The 24,216-nt window shown below is 53.3% G+C and overlaps 2 protein-coding genes across 5 annotated transcripts in view; one reads left to right on the top strand and one right to left on the bottom strand.

Annotated features, from left to right (window-relative positions):
- Positions 1–113: 113 nt before the first annotated feature.
- Positions 114–12,637, bottom strand: LOC119532541 (collagen alpha-1(III) chain-like). The gene is made up of 12 exons (XM_037835002.1): positions 12,599–12,637; positions 11,129–11,866; positions 9,037–9,082; positions 7,072–7,212; positions 3,690–3,880; positions 2,766–3,113; positions 2,574–2,714; positions 2,239–2,462; positions 1,669–2,071; positions 936–990; positions 469–573; positions 114–166 (listed from the first exon to the last, which is right to left on the bottom strand). The coding sequence occupies exons 1-12, from the start codon at positions 12,635–12,637 to the stop codon at positions 114–116; spliced, it is 2,484 nt and encodes an 827-aa protein (XP_037690930.1).
- PPP1R13B (protein phosphatase 1 regulatory subunit 13B) overlaps positions 11,900–24,216 on the top strand; it is a 101,741-nt gene continuing 89,424 nt past the window's right edge. For 2 of the 4 annotated variants that reach the window (XM_037831712.1, XM_037831716.1), the window contains exon 1: positions 14,440–14,499. In XM_037831712.1, the coding sequence (XP_037687640.1) occupies positions 14,455–14,499 (45 nt within the window). In that variant the 5' untranslated portion in view covers positions 14,440–14,454. Of the gene's footprint in view, positions 12,037–12,801; positions 12,981–14,439; positions 14,500–24,216 lie in introns of those variants that run through there. The other 2 variants (XM_037831713.1, XM_037831715.1) reach the window with 2 other exon arrangements.

Consider the following 24,216-nt stretch of genomic DNA (forward strand, 5'->3'; position numbering starts at 1 on the left):
CCACAGCACAGAGGGGCTGGCCAGCCCCGCACGGAGACGAGGCGCAGCGCTGTCACCCTCGCCTGCAAGCACCCCGTCCCTCCTCCCTGAAGGGAGCCGCGGCTGCTTGGCCATCAGAAGAGCCCGAATGCCATGGGCAGGACACTGGACTTTGTCCTGCAGGCAGCTGGGGCCAGAAGGGTGCAGGGGTGGCACAATCAGATCAGTGTGTCGGCAGGTGCTGTGTGAACAAGCGGGAAGAGAGAGGAGGGGCCCGGGAGGCCCGAGAGTGGAGGCTGCTGTCCATGAAGGGGGACAGTGGGGCTGACAGGGGCTGAGGGGCTGCAGGAAAGGGGCTGGGTGGGGAAAGCCAAGGGCCTCTGGCTCTCGCCCCCGGGATGCCTGCAAATGGAGCAGACTGCCATGGGCCTGGGTGGGTCTCGTCTCTTTCCTTGGAGGCCCAGAAGCCCTTTGGGGAGCGCAGCTCACCCCACCCCAGCTGCCCGGGGCTGCTGCGGACACTCAGACGCTCGAGCTCCAGTGGGGTAGCTGCACGGTTCGCTGCCGTGTCCCCAGGTTGCCCCACACACTGGCCTGAAAACGGACCTGTAATCGCAGCTCTTGGAGCCTTCCGGAACCCAGATCCCCACCTGAGATCAAACCAAAGACCTGGTTTAAGGTCCCTGACTGGCTCGCTGCCTCCCCACACTGCCCCACTTTGCCGGGTGTCCTTGGGCTGGGTCCTGCCCTCCCTGGGCCTCCGCTTCCCCATCTTTAAAATGAGAACAGGGCCGATGGCCCAGAGCAGAGAGACAGGCGGGAAGCCAGGTGGCCCATGTGACAGGGGGACAGGGGAAAAGGCAGAGGGGGCAGAGTTGGCCCTTGAAGACTAGAAAGAGGCCGCACCGGGGGCTGTCTCGTCCCCTTCTCCCCCAGCACCCAGCACTGGCTCTCACCTGCAGGGATGGCCGATGAATGGATTGAGCGACCATTGGTGGCAGCTGCCAAGAACTGCCAACAGGCACGGAGCCCGTAGAGTTACGAAGGCCAGACACGCTGCTGGCCTTTGCATCGACCCATTGCAACAGGCACACCCAGGCTTTAGGGTGAGACCCATTATCCCCAATTCACAAATGAGGAGACTGAGGGTCAGAGTGGTGCAAGTCACCCGGTGTCAGTGGCCTGAGCCAGGGTAGGGATGGGGATGCAGGCCCTGGGGGCAGTGGGGGGCAGCCAGGAGCCCGGGGAGTTCTTGGAGGGGAAGCTGGGGTACCCGTCCAGGCGAGGGGAGCCTTCCCTCCTGCCTGCCCTGAGATGAGAGCAGTGCGGTGGGCCCAGGGCCCTGAGCAGGCCAAGGCTGAGCTCCCTGAGTGGGGACCTGGGTACAGTGGAGATTCTGTGAGTGAAACCCGCAAACTTTGCTCAGCGCCCGGCACCCATGGGTGCTGAGTAAAGAGCAGGCAGTATGGCTACCAGAAGATGAGCTGCGCGAGACCACATAGAGATTTCCACAAAGTGCTGGATCAAGGGAATAAATCCCGGTGAGCAGGTGAGGGAGATCAGGGTCGGCTTCCCGGAGGAGGGAGCATCTGAGCTGCGCCTTGACAGCCGAGTGGGATTTTAACCAGAAAAGAAGGGAGCAAGGGCATCCCGGGCCGGGGGACAAGCTGGCAGGGGCCTGGCAGGCACCCAGGGCGGCGGAGGGGCCGGCTCTGGGCACCAGCGGGAAAGGCTGGGGCGCTGGCATGTCCGCCTCCTGCCATCAGGAGCCAGGGGCCTCAGGAAGAGGGACACGGGCTCCCTCAGCCCTTGGGACCCTCGGGACACGGGCAGGTACCTCCTGTGTTGAGCCCTGCAGCTTCTTGCAGGGGGTCTCTCCCGACCCTCCCCGCCGCTGTCGGTGGTCGGGGAGGGGTCCTGCCCTGGCGGCCTCCCGAGCTCCCACCGTGCCTGGGTGGTCCCCGCTTCCTCATCTGGCACATGGGGGACCCCCCCCCCGGGCAGCTCAGGGCCAGACAAGGAGGAGGAGGTTCCCCAGCCCTCGGTCCCGCGACAGGCGGCACCGGCTTTGGGGAGGTCACGGCCGCAGGCCCTCGGGGGAACCCAGGATGGCAGGGGGCGCCTGGGACCCCGCCTCTCGGGGTCGCCCCTCCCCCGGGCCCAGCCCCCAGTCCTCCCCTCCGAGCCCCGCAGGCTGGCCCTGGAGCAGCCCCCCACTCCCGCCAGCTCCGAGGCAGTGGCGACCCCCACCCGAGCTACCTGGGGGTGCGCCCCAGGCCGCCCCCTCCAGGGACGGGGAGGTGGGTGTCGCCCTGCCCGGGCCCCGGAGGCCAGGAAGGAGGAGCCGGCCCTGCGCACAGGCCCCACAAGCCCAGCGGCCCCGAGGCTCCCGAGGAGACGGAGACCCCGGGCTGGCGCTCGATGGGCGGCGCCCCAGTCTCTCTCCCCGCCCCCGCCAGGACCCCCGGGTAACCGCCGGAGCCCTGGGCGAGACCTCGGGCAGGGGGCTCGGCCTCTCTGACCCCTCACTACTCGTTCACTCATTCATTCGTTCAGTGACCATGCCCTGCGCCTCCCGGGGGTGGGGCGGGCACCACACAGGTGTGTAGGGTGCCGTCGGGGCCGGCAGGTGTTCCCGCAGCGAAAGGGCAAAGCGTGCGCCAGAGGAGGGAGGGCGCGGGCGGCCGCGCGGCCGTGGTGTTTGCGCGGAGACGGTTCGGCTTCGGCTTTGGGGGCTGTGACCAGAGCAGAAGAGTCTGGCTCTGGGTTCAAGGGTCTGTACTCACCGTCCTGAAATTCTTAATAATTGCATCCGGACATCTGTGTTCTGGAAGTGCAGCCCGACGGGATGAAGGACCCTGCCGGGGGTCCTGGAGCTTCAGCTCCCGCGTGGGCCCCCACCTGCCGGGGGTGGGCTCTGGGGCTGGCTGGCTCCCTGAGGCCCTGGCAGTGCCGTCCAGCGACAGCTCCCACCGTGGGGGCCAGGCACGGGCACAGGGGGCGTCGGGGACAGACACACGTGTCCAGTAACATCTCGGGGTGGGATGGGCAGGGGCGAGCTGCTGGCCCACCTCTGAGCCAGGAACCGAGTGCTTCCCGCCTGGGGGCCGAAGTCTCTTGGGGGTCACTGTCTGCTGTGGGTGGGGGTGTCTGGCCCGTGGCTGGGGGGAGACTGGCTTTCCTGGCCCCGGCAGGGGGGGAACGGTGCTTGCGTGGGGTGTGGGGTTGGTGGTGGGTGGGGCCCCTGGCACCAGCAAGGGGCTCTGTGGTCTCGCAAGTCCCCACGACCCAAGGGAGCACCACACTCAGTGGCAAATAAAACCCCCTGACAGGTGGAGAGAGAGGGCAAGAAGGAAAGGATTTTATATTTTGGTACATTTGATGGCACATCTCCTCCTGCCCTTTGAATAAGGAGTCCCGTGTTTTCATTTTGGCCTGGGCCCCGCGCTCATGCAGCCGGCCCTGGACACGTGGAATCCAGGGGGGGCGCTCCCAGGCGGAGGGACAGCCCGTGCCAAGGCCCCGGGGCAGGACTGTGGTTGGCATAATGGAAGGAGGCGGCCGTGCGGCTGCGGTGGGGTTGGAGGGGAGCAGGTGAGGGGGAAGCCGGGTTGGTGCCCCGTCTGGGGCCTCGGCTTTTGCTGAGGGAGGAGAGCCACTGGGTTTCGAGAGAGGAGTGAAGTGACCTTATTTATGTTTGAAAGGCTCACACTAGGTGCTGGGGTGAGGATGGAGTGGAGGGTGGGTGGCGGGTGGCAGGCAGGCAGCAAGGGCAGAGCCACCAGCTTGGGGGCTTTTTGTAGTGCTCCAGGCAGAGAAGCAGAGCCCGGCGGCAGCAGTGGAGGTAGCAGGAACAGGTCAGATTCCGGAGATGTTTTGAGGGTGGAGCTGCTGGGGTTTGCTGGCAGGCTGGATGGGGGTGTGAGGCGGAGGTGAGGCGAGGATGACCGCCAGGCTTCTGGCCCAAGCCCCTGGCAGGATGGGTGTGTCCTCGCCTGAGATGAGGGTCCCGGGAGGCACAGGGCCCGCGTGGGAATGAATGACGCTTGGGGCCGCTGTAACAAAACAACACACGTTTACTCTTACAGTTCTGGGGCCAGAAGCCACAAATTGGTTTCACTACGCGAAAGTCAAGGCGTCAGCTGGGCCAGCCCCTTCCGGAGGTTCTAGGGGACAATCTGTTTCCCAGCCTCTTCTAACTTCTGAGGACGTCTGCATTCCTTGGCTCCTGGTCTGTGTCGTCACATTTCCTCCTTCCGCCTTTGGCCATCTTGACCCCATTTATGAGAACCCTGTGATTACATTTAGGGCCCGCCCAGATAATCAAGGATATATCTACATCTCAAGGTCCTAAATAATCACAGCTGCAACTCTTTTTTTTTTTCATATAAAGTCACATTTACAGGTTCTGAGCAGTAGGATCTGGACATCCCCTGGCCTGGGTGGTCTCAGGGGTCAGAGATCAGAAGTTTGATTTTGGAGATATTAAGCCAAGATGCTTATTAGAGATGCAAAGAGGAGATGCTGAGACATGCACTTAGATAGAAGAATCTAGAGTAGGTCCAGTCTGGAGAGGTAAATTTGGGCATCATTAGTGTGTCCACAGCATTTAAAGCCCATGAAACTGGATAATAATCATAGTTCCAGTTTGCTAAAGCTGCCTAGAATGCAATATAGCAGAATGTGTTGGCTTTTAACAATGGGGGATTTATTAAGTTACAATTCTGAGGCCGTGAAAATGTCCAAATTAAGGCAAGTAAACAAGAAGGATACTTTCTCTGAAGAAAGGCTGCTGTCATCCAGGGTTCCTCTGTCACTTGGGAAAGCACATGGCGATGTCTGCTGGTCTTTCTCTCCCAGGTTCTGGTTTCAGCTGTCTCTCTCTCAGCTCCTGTGAGTCCTTCTTGCTTCTCTAGGTGTTTCTCATCTCTCCAACTGTCTCTTGCCTTTTTATTCTCTCACAAAGGGCTCCAGTAAAGGATTAAGACCCATCCTGAATGGGCTGGTCAATTGAAACAACCTAATCCAAAGGGTCCCACACACAATAGGTCTGTACCCACAAGAATGGATTAAAAGAACATGGCTTTTGGGGTACATAACAGCTCAAAACAGCGCATCATTTGGGGATCATCATTTTGTTTAATTGGATAAACCTCCCAAAAGAGTAGAACTGAAAGACAAAGAGACAGAAATCAGGCAAGAAAAGATAAGAAAATTAAGGACCAAATATCTGAATGTAATGAATTCCACAAAGAGAAAGAGAAGAGACTACCAAAGAAATGAAATTGTCAAGGAAAAATTTTAAGAAAAAACTCCAACTGAAGGATATAGGTATTCTGAGTGAAGAATCCCACTGAGTCACCAACACAATTAATGGATACACATTCCATCTTGAAATTTCAAACCAATGAGGATAAGGGTGAGACTCTAAAAGCTTCCAAAGAAGAAAAGAAAAAAAAGCAAGTCACATTCAAAAGATGAGGTAGCATAATGGCTCAGCAGCCACCCCAGAAGCAAAATGACAAAGGAGTCAGTGCCCTCCAAATTCTGATGGATGACTGTTTCCGACCTGGAGTGTTATACCCAACCAAACTGTCAACCAAGTGTGTGAGTAGAATAAAGATGCTTTCAGAATGCAAGATCTTAGAAAACTGATCTCCCATGCATCCTATCTTATGAAGCTCCATGTGCTCTACCATGAAGAGGCTGCAAACCCAAGAGAGAGAAAGATAAAGGAGCCGGGAAACAGGCATCCCATATAAGAGAGAGGCAAGGAGAATTCACACAACAACAGCTAGGAAAAGTCCCAGGATGACAGCCACGTAGCAAGCTGGGAGAGCAACCATTCCAGATCAGAGCGATTAAGTCCTAGAAGAACTGAAAATTATAGAGGAAAAGAAAGTGTAATCAGAACTCATATTTTTGCTACAATTAAATATATATGTTCCTGAAAAAATCTTGTCTTCTATAAAACTGTTTGCTAAAAACAACAGGGTTTCAGGGAAAAGGGGGCCAGGGACAGACCACCCAAAACCTATGGAACTTTTAATAAAGTCAGGTTTATGGAGATTAATTTATGTACAGTAAATTTGAAGTATATAACTTGATGGCTTTTGATAAATGGAAACAGCCTTCTAACCACCACCATTATCGAAATTGAACATTTTCATCACCCCAAATATTTCCTCACACCCCTTTGCCATCACCCCCCCAATTCTTCTGCCAAGAATAACTAAGCTAGTTCCTGTCCCTATAATATTCCAGAATGCCATATGAATGGGATAACACAGCATGTAGTCTTTGGCGTCTAAGTCCTTTCACTTAGCATAATGCTGTCTTCCAGATTTATCCATCTTGCCATGTGTGTTACTTTATGCCTTTTTCTTTCTGAGGAGTATTGTATTCTGTAGATGTACCACTGTATAGACGGATGCTGGGTCATTTCTGGTTTGGGGTTATTAGGAATAAAGTTGCTATAGACATTCATAGGCAGTTTCTTGTGTGAACATATGCTTTCATTTCTCAGCGGCAAAGAACTAGAAGTGAGACTGCTTCTAGTTATATATCATATATATTTAACTGCAGAAGAAAATACCCAACTGTTTTCTGCAGGGGCCAAACCATGCTGCCTTCCCGCCAGCGAGTATGCGCGCTCCAGGTGCTCTGTGTCTCGCCAACACACAGCATTGTCTAGGGGCAGTTTCTTTGTCAATCTAAAACAAAGCGGTCTAAGCTGGGGGAATTCCCTGATCTGCACGTTTGGCTTCCCCAGACAGATGTCACCTGCAGGCTTCCCCACTCTATTCTGTTGCTAATAATTCTTCTTTTTTTTTTAAATTCATTTTTATTGGGATATATTCACATACCATGCAGTCTACAAAGTAATAATTCTTTTCTGCAAAGCTCTGTGGCTTGTTTTATTTTTTTATTTATTTGTTTTTTGGCCTCCAAAAAATAAAAGAGGGCTCAGGCCCTCTTTTATTGTTGGAATGCCTGCTCCTGATGGCTCCCAAACATGAACGTGCTGGGAACAGCTGCGTGTGACAACCCGGCTGCGGCTGGCGTGGCATCGTCGCCCGGCTGACCCATTACCTGGGAGCCCGAGCGTTCCCGGCCGCAGCAAACCTGTCTGCACGTGGCTCGGCAGTGCTGGCACGTGACCGGGCACATCGATGGAATCCCAGATATTACTGTGAGATGACGCATTGCTGGTGGGAGAGGCTGAGTTCTCATCTGCAAGATGGGAAACCCGTTAGAAAGATCTAGAATTGAAAAATCAAGAAATCACAGTTCAAGCACAAGATTTAGAGATGTGAAGATGAACACTATAACTAAAACTAGAAGAGAGAAGGTGCGGTGTTTTTAAGGTTAAGCCAATGTGTGGCAAGGCAGACATGAATACGTTCCCAACTTCAAATTTGAGGATCCCAAAATTGAAACTGCTGAAAAATCCCAGCCATGAAGAAGTAACATGAAATCAGTTTGGTGATTTCTCAGGGATTAGTTGCATGACTCCCCAGTAGTATCAAAATAAACCTCTTATTTCACAGTTGTCAAAAAAAAAAAAAAAAAAAAAAAAAAAAGCCAGGAAGAATACACAGACGTTTCCCTGGGGTGTCGGGGTCAGGGGGGGGGCTGGCCTGCTGTTTTGCACACACTGTTTGTCTGGTTTGTACATGGATTATTTTGATAGAAATAAGAATTAATTTTAAACAAAAGAAAAGTAGGTATTTTGTCCAACCACAGCTATCTTGTACGTTTGGATTTCTTTAATTGGAGTGGGGACCAGAGCCTTTCTCACCCCAGTCCCTGGGCGGTGGCTACAGGCAGATGACACCAGAAGCCAGTTTGGGAGGAGACGAGATGTGGGCGAGCGCCAGAATCTATTCCAGTGTATTTGTGCATGCGTGTGCCTGCGTGTGTGTAAATTCCCCTTCCAGCCCAGCCAGACCCAGCTTTCCAGGCCAGCATTCTCCAGCCAGACTTCTGGCCACCACTGGCTGGGCTCTTCCTGCAGTGCCTGAAATTTTTCCGAGTCATCTCAGGTGTCCCAGAACAGGTCATAGCAGTCAGTGCCTGCACTTAAATATAAGAGGGCCACCGGCAGCCTCCTGCGGTGCCGGTCAAGGGACAGACACCAGCCCCGCTCGTGGGCCTGTCTGTGTACAGGAGGCCAGGGTGGGCATTCCAAGTCAGGCAGGCGAGCAAGGTGGGCTCTGCAGACCCAGGACCCTCCCTGCCTGGCAACCAGCATCCCCCCTGCCCCCATGCAGGGTAACAGCGAATGCCTGTGTGGAGCTCACCCTGTGCCACCCCCATCATCTTATGTAAACCTGACACAAATCCTATTATTATCCCCATTTTACAGATGAGCAAGCTGGGAGAACAGAGAGGTTATGCAACTTGCCCCAAATCACACAGCCAGAACCAACTCGCTGGTGGTCTGGCTCTACAAGCCCAATCTTGGGTTTGGTAATGGCTGAATCGTGTCCTGGCCCCATTTGTGCCACCCAGAACCTGTGAACATGACTTTATTTGGAAATAGAGCCTTTGCAGGTGGAATCAAGTTGAGCCGAGGTCATCCTGGGTTAGGTGGGCCCTATATCCAGTGACTGGTGCCCTATAAAGAGGGGGAGCTCTAGAGGCTCAGGGGAGAAGGCCCCGTGGAGTGATGTGGCCACAGGTCAAGGGAGGTCAAGGATGGCTGCCTGCCTACTACCCTGGAAGCCAGGTGGGAGGCACGGATCAAATTGATTCCAAAAACACCTTGATTCCAGACCTCTGGCTTCCAGACTGTGAGACAACACATTCCTGTCTTTTTAAGCCACCCAGTGTGTGGGGCTTTGTCACTGCAGCCCCAGGAGATTAGGATGGTACTATGTGAAAGCAAAGTTTGTTAACTTCTTGCAACAAAATATACAATTAATTCTTGCAAAAAGGATCCTGAGCTCATAAAACCATCCAAGACCGCACACGGTGGAGAGTGTGGGACGGAGCATGGGGACAACGGGGTTGGCATCCTGGTGCTCCCACCCCTGGGCTGTGGGACCCCCTCACCCGTCTGAGCCTTGGATCCCCCCTGCCGCGTCAGGGTCCAGGGTTGCTGTTGCGGCCAAATAAGATAAGGTCAAAACCAGGGAGCTGTACAAGGTCAGTTTTAAAAATCAAAGTTAATTTCAACATTTAAAAAAAAAAGTGATGGCTGCTGGATGCTGTCCTCTGGAAAGCTCCCTGGACAGACTGTATGAAAAGCCCCTGGCCAGGAAACACAGGGCAGGGCAGAGACCTGGGAAAGGGTTTTGTCCATCACAACTGAGAGTCCACCCTCGAGCTCGGGGCCCTGAAGGGCTGCTGACCTCTGGGAGGGTGTTCTGGTTTGCTAAAGCTGCCTTTTCTCAAAACACCAGAGATGGATTGGCTTTTATAAAGGGAGTTTATTTGGTTACACAGTTACAGCCTTAAGGCCATAAAGCGTCCAAGGTAAGGGGGTACCTTCACTGGAGGATGGCCAGTGGTGTCTGGAAAACCTCTGTTAGCTGGGAAGGCACATGGCTGGCATCTGCTCCGGAGTTCTGGTTTCAAAATGGCTTTCTCCCAGGACGTTCCTCTCTAGGCTACAGTTCCTCAAAAATGTCAGTCTCAGTTGCTCTTGGGGCATTTGTCCTCTCTTAGCTTCTTCAGAGAAAAAGTCTGCTTGCAAAGGCCATCTTCAAAATGTCTCTGTAAGCTGCAGCTCCTCTCTCAGCTCCTGCGCATTCTTCACAGTGTCCCTCTTGGCTGTAGCAAGCTCCCTCCTTCTGTCTGAGCTTATATAGGGCTCCAGTGAACTAATCAAGGCCCATGCTGAATGGGTGGGGCCACACCTCCATGGAAATTATCCAATCAGAATTATCACCTATAGTTGGGTGGGTCGCATCTCCATGGAAACACTCAAAGAATTACAATCTAATCCACACTAATATGTCTGCCCCCACAAGACTGCATCAAAGACAATGTTGTTTTGGGGGATGTAATACGTTACACTGGCACAGAATGGAGAGCAAGGTCCGTCTGAAAGCCCGTGTGGGGTCCGGGAGCCGGGCTGGACGGAGCTGGGCTGAGGCCCCTCTCCCTGGCCTAGACTTCCTCCCCTGTGGCGGGCCTGGGGGCATCAGTGGACCCTGAGACGGGGAGTGTCCCAGGTGGGCCAGAAGAGCAGGGTGCTGGGAGAGAGCCTTGTGCAGAGACCCCGGGGTGGTGGGTGCCAGGCGGAGGACAGGGCCTGCTCTCTGGCCAGGGAATTGGGAGGGGTGGCTTGAGGACTGGAAACAGTTTCCCAGCACTTTAATTAGATGCTGCTGCCAACGTCTCTCTGCTCCTTACCTATTGCTGACAGGGCGACGCAGGAATGAGACAACGGACACAAAGCTAAGAGTTAAGGGAGCAGGGGGCCCACTAGCCTCTAGGGTGAATGGACGCCAATGTATTTTTGCTCCAGCTATTTATTAGAGCAGATCACGTGCATATGCTAAAGATCTTCGGGCTCGGGAGAGCCCACCAGATACCTACGTTTACATCAGATGCATTGACATCAGGTGCGTACATCTTGTTTACATCAGGAACGTCATAGTCACAAGTTACATCAGGTGTATATCATAGTCACAAGACACATACATCAGGTGTATATCGTTATCATAGTCACAAGGCTTACATCTTTACAGGGCGGGCCTGCATGGCATTCCATGCAGGCCTGTGGCTCAGGGTTCTAAGCCACCACCCTAGATATGCCTCAGGCAACATGGAAGACTCAGTTTCCCACACTTACCCACAGGGGAGGGAGCCAAGACGGGGTGCCAAGGGGCGTCCCCTGAGCAGGTGCTTGTTGATATTCCTCCTCTATCCTCCTGGCCCATTCTTTCTTTCCACCCACAGCAGTCTCCCCTCCTGTCTTACCTCCAGTCCTGGGGGAGGTAACCGATCCCCCCACGCCGGTCTGAGAATCTGGCCTTCCCCCTATCCGGGGCGTTCCCGCCCCCCCTTCTGTAAGCAGCCCCCCCCTTGTAATTAGCCCTCCCGGAGTTCCCCCCAATGCGGAGGAAGCCATCTGTTTCCCCCGGGACGCTGGCTGATGTGACAGCAGCCCTCAGGAAGGACGGCAGCTGGAAGCAACCTGAACCTGGGGGCCCGCGGGGGCAGAGGACGGGCTGGGCAGGAACCGAGGCCTGGAGGCCCCGCGCTGAGGGGGGCGCCCGGGGCCCGCGCGCCTCTCTCCCGGGCTTAGGCCCCGGCCGGGCCCAGCGCTGCGCGTGTGCATCCAGCGCGGCCCGGGACGGTGTGTGCGTACGCGTGTGCGGCTGCGCGTGCAGCCGGCGTGCCCGGGCGACATGTGCGTGTGAGTGCGTGGGGGCGCGCGTGCACCTCGCTGGGCCCCGGCGCCCGGCGATCCCTGCGCGGGAAGGAGGCCCCGCCCCTCGAGGAGGCCCCGCCCACCGAGGGCGGAGCCTGGGCGGCCGCGGACCGGGAAGAGCGCCCCGGCCCGGCGGGCGGACGGCAGCCCCGAGTTCGAGCCCCGGTCCCGGCCCGCGCGTCGCCTCTCTGCGGGGTCCTCGCGCGGGTGGGCTGCAGCCGCGGGGTCTGCGGGCGGGGGCCTGGCGGGGTCGCGGCCGCGGCCGCAGCCGTTCCCGGTGTGGGCGGCGGGGGACCGCGAAGGTGAAGCGCCAGGTCCTTCTGTTCTGCCCTTGGCGACAAGAGTAGCACCTGTGTGCCACCGAGGAGCCCGTGGAACCGTGGCTGCCCCGCGGGTGTGCACGCGGGTTTCCCCGGGGCGCTGTAGGCCGCCCCCACTGGGGTCTAGGGGGCCCTGCCGGCGCGCGCAGGGGGCGAGGGAGTCGCCCGGGGCGGCGCGAGCCTGGGGGCCGCGTCCGGAGCAGGAGACCAAGCCCCGCCGGCTTCACCCCCACGCCTTGCCCCCCAGGGCTGCGGGGAACCACTGAGGGGTCCCAGAGGGGCAGTGGCGGGGTCGGATTTCTGCTCTGGAGGCACCCCTCTGGCCTTGGGAAGACGGGCCTGGAGTGAGAGGTGAGGGGCTCTGGCTAGGGGGGGCCAGGAGGAGGCCAGAGGGGCCGTGGGAGGCAGTGGGGGTGGGGGGTGCGGACAGAGGGGAGGAGAGCTTGCATCTGGCCGGAGTGCTGGTCCTGGGCTCTGGCTGGACAGTGGAAGGGGGGTCCTGAAAGGTGGCCCTCCCCCGGGACAGCGGGGCAAAGCAGGACATCAACCTGGACCTCCCAGCACCTGCTCTGCTGGGCTTGGTGGGGGGCGGTGCGGGCAGTAGCCATCACAGCTTGGTTCAGCCCCCAGCCCCCAAGTGCTGGGCGGAAAGAGGCCTAGGGGCCATCCCCAAAGCTCCCTCTCCCCTCCCCAAGTCCCACTCCTGCAAGCACACCCCAAATGGGACCCCATCCCCATGTCCACCACCTGGTCCTCCTAACCGGCTTCCCTCGTCCCTGCTTGGCGCAGGCCAGCCAGCCTCCCGGTAGGGGCCAGTGGCTTTGAAAAACAAAAATCAGGTCTGTTGAATCCCTTGCTAACTCACCAGAATAAAATTCAGACTCATCATGGCACAAACCCAAACTGACCTCACCTCCCTCCACTCCCCGCCGCTCCCTCCACTGACCCCCATGGCCTCTGCCCCGCGGCCCCATGCTCACTCCCTGACACCCTCAAGGCCCAAATCCGGTGTCTCCTCCTCCTGGCAAAAGCAGCCGTCTCTCTCACATTATTTGGCTCTTTTTTTTTCCTTATATGCACTAATCAGCATCATTTGTTTGTGTTCTTGTCTATCCTCTTCTCCCGACCAGAGTCTAAGCTCCCTGAGGACAAGGCCTTGTCTGTCTTGGTTGTGGACCTGTTGCCAGTGCCTGGCGACACATAGCAGAGACCCGGGGACACCTGTTAATTGAGAAAACTCACTGGCCCCAGGGAAGCAGGCTTGCTGACAGCTGTCAGGTGGCAGATGGAGATGGGTGAGCCAGGACCCTCTGGGAGAAGGCGATGGGACCATCTACTCCAGAGACCCTGGGCAAACCTAAAGACTGGAAGGATCTGAAGTGTGACAAGAACAGATAGCGCTTCTTAGGGGACACCTTACAAGTGTCCCAGGCAGAGGGCTGTGCACGAGCACAGACCTGGAGGTGGGGAGGGCGAGTGCTTCGGGGTGGCTGAGGTTTAGGCTGGGGGTGCTGGGGCTCGGGAGATGAACTCAAAAAGATACAGTTGAGGTCATTGTGAAGGGTTCTAAGTTTTTTAATTTAAATTTTAAATAGGTAATAGATTCTCTTGGTTAAAAAATCAAACATGAAAGAGTGACCAGATGATGGAGGTCAGCGTCCCTGGTGACGTCATGTTGATAGCAGGTGTCCTCAATAGGATGTGAGGAGAAGGGCACTATGTCTCTGAGACAAAACTGCAATGGACCTGTACATCATCCAGATTCAACAGTTATTAAGATTTTTCCATGCATGTTTCAGCTATGCCTCCCTACCTTGTTCTCTGTCCTTTTGCCTGAATTATTCCAAAGCAGATTCCGGACCCTCTACCCATACTTGCATCACCTCTGAAAATTATGGACCAGACCATCATGTCACTATCCCACACCAACATTCAGCGATTCCAGAAGCGCTTCTGGTGCACTTTAGCCCAGGTGATAGGGAGACTGGGAAAGGCCTTATGAGGGACAGGGTGACCCAATTCCACCTGGGCTCCAGGCAGACAGAGCGCAGGAGGGGGGAGGGTTTAGGGGTGGAGGTTAGGGCAGGGAGGCCAATTAGGAACGGCCTGGGTCAAGGGACAAGGTGAAGGGGCCTGCCTGGCCATGGCAGACAGGAGGGAGAGGAGGAGGACTGGCTGGGAGACACCCTGTAGGGGGCCACTGACAGGCCTGGCCTTGGATGGGGCCGGCCAGGAGGGTACAGGGGGCCTTGGTTTGGGGTGGGGGTGCACAGTGGCACAGGCAGCACCACTTTGCAGTGCCCTGGCAAGGCCTATCCTTCCCCTGGCCTAGGGGTCCACCCCCACCCTTTCATGGCTTATGGATATGAGCATGTCAGATGGGGAAACTGAGGCCCACACAGGGAAGCAGAGCCAGAATGAGAACCCAGGTCTCTGACTTCCAGCCTAGGATCTCCCATTATCTAGAGCTTCCTCTTCTCTCCGAAGCTCGTTCTCAGAAGGGATGTGTCATCAGCCATTGACACCGCAGTGTGAATGAGTTTAAAATCCCTGGGTGCTCCCTGCCCCGGGTCATGGGCACACTAAGCTTGCTTGCTAATGAGAGCATAACCAGGAGACAACTACTATTTAGGAAGCAGCTACCATGCAACACAAATTGTGCTCGGTGTTGTTCCTACATCATGTCTGAACCTCCCCAAACCCTGTGACCCGGCACTATTCTTTCCATCATCCTGTTTTACAGAAACGAGCACTTTGAGGTGTGGAGAGATGTGGCTTGTGCAGTTTCCCAAGGCGTGGGCCAGGCAGAGCCAGGTCTGTCTACTTGGAAAGTCCCCGCTGACAGCCACCCGCCCTGCGGCCTGGGGGGACGGTGGCTCCCCGCGAAACGGGCTGCGGACCTCTCCAGGCCCGCGGGAACTCCCAGCCCTCTCACCGTCCCTCTCTGCCCGCACTAGGCAGCAGCCTGAGCCTCTGAGGTCCCGACAGGCCACAGAGGGACGCTGCCTACCACCTGCTGCCCCCTCCAAGGAGCTCGGGGCTTCCAAAGGTGGGAGCCCTCCGTGTTGGGGCTGGATGCTGGCGGTGGGGATTCAAGTGCTGCCGGCTTTAAAGCGAATGGCACAGAGTAGGGGGCACAGAAAGGACGCCTGCCCTTTCCACAGCGTCTCCCGGGGGCTGCCCTGTGCCAGGCCTGGCCCTGGTCCCTCAGGCTGGGTGGGGGGCTGTTGTCCCGGGAGGAGGGGCAGTGAGGAGAGCCCTGCCCCGGGACGTGTGAAGGGTCTTGAAGGACGCTGGTTGCCGGGCAGATGGGCACTGGCAGGGGTGGGGGTCGCCTGCGGGAAGGGCCAAGACTTGAGAGAGGGTCTGTGCCCAGAACGGCCGGCACGGCCCAACAGAGCGGGCACCGAGCTCAGGTCCCGGGTGGGCCCCCGCCGAGACCGAGGCGGGCCAGGGGGACGGTGTGGGGGTGCTCCCGGCGCCCTCCCAGCCGGCCCGTGCGCCCGCAGCCCACCGTGGTCTGCGAATGCGGAGTTAGGCCCGACCCCGGAGGCGGGCGCGCGCGGGAACGCGCCCCGCCCCTTCCCCCCACCCAGGAGCCCCGGGTTCGAGCCCCCGGCCTGCCCCTGCGTGTTCCCGCCGAAGGACTTCACCGCCCGTCGCAGGTCTCCGAAGGCAGGTGGTCCGGGCTCACGGGCCCGCCGAGGCCCTAAAGCGACCCGCGGCCTGGCGTCCCGGCGCGCAGGGACCCCCCGCCCCGCTCGCGCCGCCCCGCCGGGAGCGCGGACGCGCACGGGCGCGCTCGCACCTGGCCCGAGCCGAGAGCGGGGTTGGGCGGGCGAGGCCCGGGAAGCCCCGCCCCTGGCACGCCCCCTCTGCCGTCGGGCCAATCAGGGCGGCGGGCTGGCCGCGTGTTGGCGGCGGCGCGCCGTGGGCGGGGCTTGCCGGCGGCCGCTGAGGTAGCCTGGCGGCGGCGGGCGCGGTCGGGGCTCGGCTGAGGCGGCGGCGGGCGGCGTCCCCGGGAGAGCGACGCAGGACGCCGGCGGCCACCACCGGGCCGGCCAGGGCTCCGCAGCGCCCCGCAGCCGCCGCTCGCCGCGGCCGGGCGGGAGAGCGCGGCGGCGTGGGGGCGCGCGGCCTGTGAGAGCGTCGGGCGCGGCGCCGAGCGTCCTGTCATGCGGCCGCGGGCGCCGGCGATGAATGCCGTTGGGTGCGGTGCGGCCGCGCGGGTTGTCCGGGGGTTGCGTGCTGCTGTGCCCCGGGCGGGCAGGTGGCGGCGGCGCGCGGGCTGTCGCGCGGGGCCGCCCCGGCCCGCCGGGAGGGGGGTGCGTGGAGGCGGGTCCCCTTTCCGCCCGCGGGGGCGGAGGAGGCGCCGGGCGCTCGCGGCGCGGGGTTCCGTGGCGGCCCGGGGTCGGGGCCGGGCAGGGCCGGGGCCGGCCGAGCGGGCTCCCCGGAGCGGCGCTCCACGCGCCGGCCCACGTCGAGCCGAGGCCTCGGCGGGTCCCGGGGTCCTTTTGTCTTTGGGCGCGGCCTCGGCGGGTGGCCCAGGACACCTGCCCGGGTCCCCTCCCGGCTGCGGCGCACCTGTGCCGCGGGGGCGCGGGCCGGGGTCGTGCCTTTGTCCTGCCCTCCAGGCCCGGCCCGCGCCCCCGCCGCTCCGCAGCCGCAGGGTCGACCGGCTGCACCGAGATGTGCTGCGTTTGCCTTTTGGGAGGTAGAGCTCATCACCTAGGGGAAATGCGGGCGGGCTGTGTGGTTTGCTGGGCACCTCTAGAGTGAGTAGAATTCTCAGACACGTTTGTAATGTAACAGCGAAATGATTTCTCTAGCCTGCAGTTACTGCTGGAGAGGTGCTGCGTCTCTGCATTTTCTGCTTGAGTACGTTATTCTGCTGTGCTACACCCAAGGACGTTTCGAGTGGATTTTTTTTTTTTTCCTGATCTTTTAAGCCATTTCCTGTCTCTTGATACTCTCTTCTCCCTTTTTTGAACTGATTCCAACACTTCGTGCTGGCGGAGGTTTGGGGTTAGACCCAGGTGATCCTTAGATCCGGCTTTGGCATTAGGCTTGTCGGGTTTTTAAACATTTGATTTTAAATGAAATGATTGTCCTGTAATGAAAAGGGATTTGGATGAGCGTCAGAAGACCTGGGGGTCAAGTACTGGTTCTGCTACTTTTTAGCTTGCGACCTTGAACAAGTGAAGGGATAAAAGCGTACCCATATCGGAGGGCTGTTCCCAGCATCAACTGGGAAGAGGTATCCAAAAGCACTTGCCAAACAGAATGCTAGGCGAATATTTATTATTGTTAATATGGCTCTGACTCTCCAACTTCTAATTTTAACTTCGGCAGGATAAGGCATTTGGAAACTTCCCTCCCTAATTCTCACCTGCTAGAGTTTGAAATGGCACTATGGTGTTTTGGAATTTTGACAGCAGTTTTAGGTAAATCCTGTAATAGTTGATCAATGCATTATGCTATGGTAATATTGAAAGATGTCCATAAAATTTGGCTGATTTTGTCATTGTATAAATGTTTACTTGTAAATAGGCTATTGAGAAACATGTCTTAGATTTTCCATGTGATATATTCAGGCATTTTACCTGATTAGAGTTTCTGGTCTCTACCTTAACAGGTTTTCCTTTTTAAGAAGTTTATCTAGCTGGCTAGTGGAAATTTCTTCATGGTACTCAAAGTAATACTGTTTTTTAAAAACAGATAGGTCTATTATCTATTTAAAATGGGCTGCTTTTTTTAAAAAAAAATGCCTTCTGGAAACGTACAGCATGTCTCTTAGTTCCTCTGTTGTGCTCTTTGCTTTTATATTTCCTTCTTGGCCCCTAAAAATTTTACTTGTAGGATTGAGTCCTTTCTCTGTTAGCATACTTGGAATTGTTGTCAACTTAATAGATGTTTCAAGGATATACCATTCTTACTTGATAATATATCTAAAACTACTTATCAAAATATAAGGATTTTTCTCATTTTATTATATATTTGGTGCTTATCCTTGTGATGAATCATCAAAGGAAGATTGGATCATATTTTACATAGTTTGACTAGAGCAGCACTGTCCAATGGAAATATAATGTGAGCCACACATGCAATTAAGAATTTTCTAGTAACTATGTTTTAAAAAGTAAAAAAAAAAAGTGGTATTGGTTTTAATGATATCTTTTATTTAGATCAGTATATCCAAAATGTTATAATTTTGACATGTAATCACTATGAAAAAATTACTAATGAGATATTGTAAATTCTTCTTTTTGTACTGTCTTTAAAATCCAGTATGAATTTTACATTTGCAGCACACCTCAGCTCAGACTAGCACATTTCAAGCACTCAGTAGCCACATGTGGTTAGTGGCTGCCATATTGGACAAGGCAGGTTTAGAGTAGCTTTTATTCTATTTATTGGAAACTTGGTAATTGGTGTGTAGTGTATGTGATAACTTTTACTCTATCAGATAGTTTAATGGAGCACTCAGCTCAACTATTGAGAATAAATGGGAGAGTATCTGACACAGTAAGGTCATTGTAGAAGTTTTCTATTTGTCTGTTATACAATGTTCCATGACTTTTCTATTTGTCTGTTATACAATGTTCCATGACTTTCTACTTCCAAAGAAAGTTAAATTTCAGAATTTTCCCTTATTAAAATAGTATTGCATTCTGATATCTGTAGTCACTCTCCTTTTTGTCAATGGATGGCATTTCTAAAAAAATTTCCCTAGAGAAATAGGTATCATACTTTAAAGATTTAGACTTTGGCTAGTCATTCAGATTAACCCCAGATCTGGGTCTGAAAGCCTTTTGGCCATACCTAAACAACTTTTATACAAGTAAGAATTTTATGATAAAAATGGAAAGCCTAATTCAGAGCATGGAAAGGATGAAAACTGTCTTGATCATCAGTCAGCATCATTCTTTTCAGAAAAAGTGAATATTTGGCAGCTGGTAAAACTTTTCTTGCAGAGATGAAAATATATCTGAGGAATTGAGCTAAGAACACTCTTTCCTCTTCCAAAAGAATGCTGGCTTGGTCAGGGAAGGGGTGTAACTGTGGCATGGGTTGTATTGGTAAGAAGGCACACTGGTGGTGGTGTTTGGGCAGTGTTAGCAGTGGGACACCTCGCTGCCACTGGAAACCATGCAGCCCAGTAAGCCGGTGCTATTTGTTTCTGTTCCAGGAGCCCTTTTAGCACAGTGGAGATGGCTCACGTTAATTTGTGCTTAACATTTAGCTGTTATTAAACAAACATTCACTTACTTCAGTTATTCACTTCTCAAGTTTGTAGAAAACGTTCTGTGCTGGGGGAATAGTCCTCTCCTTTCTCTTTTTTAAGTAGTCGGCTGTCATGCAGTTGACACAACACGGGACTGGGAATAGGGAGGCTTGGGTGCTAGTCCGCAGTTAGTAACCGTGTGACCTTTGGGCCTCAGTTTCTCCTCTGTAAAATGGGCTGGCCCTGGTGATTTCCAAGTGTTTATGATCGGTCCAGTAGTGGACTTCCAGCACTGACTTTCATGAAGATGGCAGGCATTCATATTGGTTACATCAAAGGTTGAGGCACCTGACACATCTTGCTTTGGCATCCTTTTAGTAAACTCTTTCATTACCAGGTATCTTTGTATTATAGTTATGGCAGATAGTAAGAGCTCAATGAACATTAGCTGTTATTGTTAATAAAATCATTCGATAGAGTTGAACTTACAGCCTAATTCAGTAAACGAAACTCCAAAGACTGGATGACTTTTTTTTTAAAACTCATTCTTTAAAACAAAAATTACAAATATAATTTTACCATTTAAAATAATAAAGCTATTTCTGGCCTTTTAATTGCCAAAAAATTTATAAAAGGAAAAGCAAAGCCTCAGTCATAAAAAGATGTGTATTTGATAAGCTTTTATTGTTTTTTAGAACTTTAAGAAATAGCCTCTGTGGATGAGTTTTCTAAAGACTACAGTATTAAGTACCGCCATGAAGTTTTGCAGCTCTTTAACTTCCTGCAGTTCACTTTAGTTAGTGTGAGCCCACTGGAGGGTGTTTGCCATCATGGCCTGAGACACAGTTTCACAGTTCACAGTGTCTCCGTTTTACTGAGAATTGAGGCTCAAGAGTGAAGGAACTTGGCCAAGGTCACACAGCTAGTAGGTGGTGAAACAAGGTTAGAAAATAACATGTCTGACTCAGAAGCCTTTGCTCCAGCCTCTGTGCTGGTCGCTTAGAAGAGTTTGCTGTGTTCAGGGAATTTTACGAGAGTTGGTAGTAAATTTTTTTCCCCCTTACGCTTAGCTTAAGTGGAGCTAAATACTTAAAAGAATCCCAAGGTGAATCCTTTTAATAAGTTGGTAAGTTTTTTCCATCTTGAGTTAGGGGACAACTCTGCTTTAAATATGAATGTGTTAAATACATTTTCTCCTTTCTCAGTCTCCTGCTTTGAACGGTCTATGTCAGTAGATATGCTTAATAGTTACTTAGGATTTTTAGCATGATAGGAACTTAAAATATCGTCAGGTTATTGTGTTGGTTGTCAGTATGCAGTTTTGTGAGCATTTGCACAGATGGGGAATAGTTTCTAAGCAAAGGTGGGATTTTGGTGCCTTGAAATGCTGTTGCCATACTTGCTTCACAAGCTGTGGTTCTAGGGCTGAGTGTAGGAATGGTGGTAATCAAGTTCTGTTGTGACACTTTCTTTGACTTGATTGCCTCACTTTATTTCACTGCAAGAATAGCAGTAGACTGTTGTTCACACTAATTGGTAAGCAAAAGCTGCGGTTAGTAGATTTTGTAAAATAAAAATCATTGTATGGTGACATGTGAACAATTAAAGACTGGAAAAACAAGATACTTTGATGAAAATTAATAAATCGTGATTCACACTATGTGTTTTGAACGTAATCATCATAGCCCAAGCAAATGCAAAGACCCTGTGGCAGAAGCAGGCCCCGCGTGCCGGAGAAACATGTAGAGGAGAAACATGTAGAGGCTCGTGTGGCTGGAGTAGAGAGAGTGAGGGAGAGTAGAGGAGATGAAGTCGGAAAGGTGGGGTGGAGGTGGGGTCGGGTCGCGGGGGCCTCACAGGCCATTGTGAAAACAGCCTGTTATTCCCGTTGAGATGAAGAAGGAGGTGGAGGGAGATTTTTGTTAGAGGAAAAGAAGCACAGTGGTCTATTTATTGACTTGTAATTAGTTCTGAATGGCAGGCATGGCCCAGGTAGTGTCACTGAAGTAGGTAAGAGTGTGGGCTCTGGCCTCAGTCTCCTTGTCTGGGGACCCTGGTGTCACCCCTGCTGGCTCTCTGGCCTTGAGCCTTGTCTCCAAAGTGAGGGTAATAATAGTAACCTGTCTTAGAGGGTTGTTAGGAGGATGAGATAAACACCACATGTAAAGGGTTTAGGAAGTTGCCTGGTGTGTAGTAAGTGCTCAGGAAAAGTTATTTTTAAATCGGTGTCATTTCCTCTGGAAAGTTTTCACCATCTCTGCCTTGACCAAATCTACCGTTAGAGACACTCATCCTGTTGCCCTTTTTTTTTTTTTAAGATGTAATTCACATTCCATGACAGTCACCATTTTAAAGTGTATAAGTCAGTGTTTTTTAGTAGATTCACAAGATTGTGCCGCCAACACCACTATCTGATTTCAGAACACTTGGCTGGGAATGTCTTTGCAGTGCTTGTTAAGGTTGCAGTTTTACATTTGTGTGTGTGAATGCTTGATTAATATCTGTGTCTCTGTTTCTTTTCCTGGACAGTAAGTTTCATGAGGGCAGGAGTTGTCTCCTTTCATTCACCATGGTCACCCCGGTACCTAGCACAGGACGGGCGCACAGTTGATTTTCAGTCAGTATTTGGTGAGTGAAGGAAGAAACAGTGTGGAAAGTGGCATTGCACCACATTGTGAAGAATTATGTGCCACCGCAGGGTTTGGACTTGCTCCTGTGGATGAAGGGAATCATCAGACGTTTTTAAAAACTGGAGTGATACGATCAGATTTGTGTAATAGATAATTCTGGAGCCAGTGGAGAATAGACCAGGGAGTCAGGGAGATTAAAAAGACCAGTGAGTTAGGAGGCCAGTTGGTACAGGCCTGACCTGAGGGCCTGAAGCAGATGGGGGAGAAAGATCCAGGTGATGGGAGGTAAACTAGTCCTGACGAGAGAGTGTGAGTGTGTGTGAGCAAGCGTGAGTACAGTGCCGTGGGGGCAGAGGCAGCTCTGTGCCTGGAGTGGAAGATAACAGGGTTCCTGCTTCAGCAGCCAGGCCTATGCTTCCGCCAAGATAGAGGATACTTGAGAAGGAACCGTTTTAAAGGGCCGTGAGGGGAATAATGGGTTTTATTTTGGCTGTGTTGAGCTTGAAATCTCTGCTGTATCTAGAAAGATACTATTTTTAAATCTTAAGGTAAAGTTAATTTATCATGTCAAAAAATGTTTTGCCCTGTGTTAAGTGGCGCTGATGCTGTGTTTTGGCATCCTGGATTACCGCTAGGGCAGCACTCCGTGCATGCCATCCCTGTACCTGTCGGTTTGCCACAGGTAGGGCAGACACTGGACCACGGCTCCTTCATCTTTGTGTGCCGGCATCTGGCCCTGGGGGACTCAGCTCTGGTCAGCAGTTTACATGTATGCTTCTAGAGAGATGCAGTCTGTGTCTGCATCGATGCCCCGTGTTCTGCATTTTATTTCTATCTGATGGCATCCTTGAAAATAAAGACATTGGTAAATAGTCACTCACATCACAAATGACCAGAGAATAGACAGAGATTTTAGTAGAATTAGAAATGAGAAGTGAGGTTTGGTCAAAATGTGAAGAAAGATGAAGTAAAATTTGAAAATGTTAGGATTGACCCCACAGGAACAAAGGTTATTTGTGACTGGAAATACTTTTATGAAGCAGTACAGCACAGCCTTATCAGCACAGGCCCTGGAGCCAGGAGGTCTGGGCTCAGAGTCTAGCTTTGCCACTTACTAGTTGTGTGACCTTGGACAAATTATTTAACCCCTTTGTGCCTTATTTTTCTCTTGTTTAAAATGGGCGGTTGTGAGGATGGTCACATGCTTAAAACACTGTTAATACATGTGATAAGCACTCAGTCAGTGTTTGCTCTCCTTACATTTCTCCAGAAAGCATAAGGCTTCGTAGAGTCAGCAAGAAAAGGCTCATAGGTACACTTTCGCACTGGGGTAGAAGGCGTACGTTCTTCCTAGTGAGAAAACGAAGTGCTAATTGCAAAAGCTGTCAAGTTGGTGGGAGGGAGAGGGAGTGATTTTGCTTTACTTAGAAACTGAAGTTATCTTCCCTGTCCAGTAACTTCTGTCGTCCAGTCGGTAGCTCGGTACCAGAGTAAAATTCACTCCTACTCCCCGCCGCCACTCTGGTCTTTAAGTGGCCCCTCACCAGAGAGGCCTTCCCAGTACCTCCTGTATGCAGTGACCCCCTCCCACTGTGGTTTATTTTTCTTCATAGTGCTTACATCTACCTGGCATTTATTTGTGAAGCTCCATGAAGGCAGGGTTTTCTCCCCCACTGTACTGTCCCCCATGTTTGGGACCTTGAATGCCTCTGAAATGCATTCAGTAAGTACTTGTTTACTGAGTGAACTCAACAAGCACTTAGGGTGTATCAGTTATACACTAGGCCCGTGCCGGGGCTGGGTGCGCAGTCCCCACCGTCAGTGAGCATACAGTGGGGCACCATGGAGAGAAGGATCTTCTCAACCTTGAGATTGCAGGAGAAGTTTCACAGTGGAGGTGACATTTGAGTGGGGTCTAGAAGGATGACAAAGAGGGGTAGAGGTGACGGGGCTTAGATGAAGGGGTTAAGGGGTGCAGGGGTGAGGTCTGAATCTGCAAGGTGTGTTGAGGGAAATTGCCTGGAGCATGAGGCTGGACAGGTAAGAGGGAGGTGATAAGGCTAGAAAGGTCGGTGGATGTCAGATCCTGAATGGCCATGTCTGTCCTGCATTACAGTTTGAACTTGATTCTGAGGGAGATCTGCAGCTGTTGAAGGATTGTAAGCCGGGTGATGAGGTGTTCCGATTAAGCTTCAGAAAGCTGAAGTTGGCACTGAGAAGAGTCTTACAGGCAGGAAAAGGCCTCTGAGCAGTCAAAATGGTTGTCAGAGAGTCTGGGCGTTGAAGCCAGATTCAACTCGTAGGCGAGTCCCTGAGGCCCTCATTTAAGTTTTATTCTTACAGGTCACACAACTCTAATTTACTGACTCCTAAGTCATTAGAAGATGCCCCTGATGTTGCCACAGAGGTGTGGCTATGGGCAGACAGCCCAGCTTGGGTTGCGTGGTCTCAGGTTGAAATTATGGAAGGACAACTTAGAGCCCAGCCTCAGGGTTGGCAGCCACAGGTCACACCGGGTGGTTTGGAGGTGTTCCTTGTGGTGCCTGAGTCACCGGCAGGATCAGGAACGTGGCAGCTGTGTGATGCGTTTTCCATGCGCTCTGTCCAGTGGAAACACAGTGTGGGCCACAGATGTAATTTTAAATTCTCTAGTAGCCACATTAAAAAAGTGGAAAG

This window comes from Choloepus didactylus, chromosome 4 (genome assembly GCF_015220235.1).
Source record: "Choloepus didactylus isolate mChoDid1 chromosome 4, mChoDid1.pri, whole genome shotgun sequence".
Taxonomy (NCBI): Eukaryota; Metazoa; Chordata; class Mammalia; order Pilosa; family Megalonychidae; genus Choloepus; species Choloepus didactylus.

Bases quoted from the DNA above. Each gene is read 5' to 3' on its own strand.
- LOC119532541 (XM_037835002.1), bottom strand. From the start codon at position 12,637: ATGGGGGTCAGTGGAGGGAGCGGCGGGGAGTGGAGGGAG. The intron at 11,867-12,598 runs GTGAGGTCAGTT...CGCGGCCCCCAG, and splicing joins GCGGCGGGGAGTGGAGGGAG to GCTCGCGCCGCCCCGGGCGA. The intron at 3,881-7,071 runs GTAATGGGTCAG...CCAGCCTGCCAG, and splicing joins GGGAACGCTCGGGCTCCCAG to CAAACCCCAGCAGCTCCACC.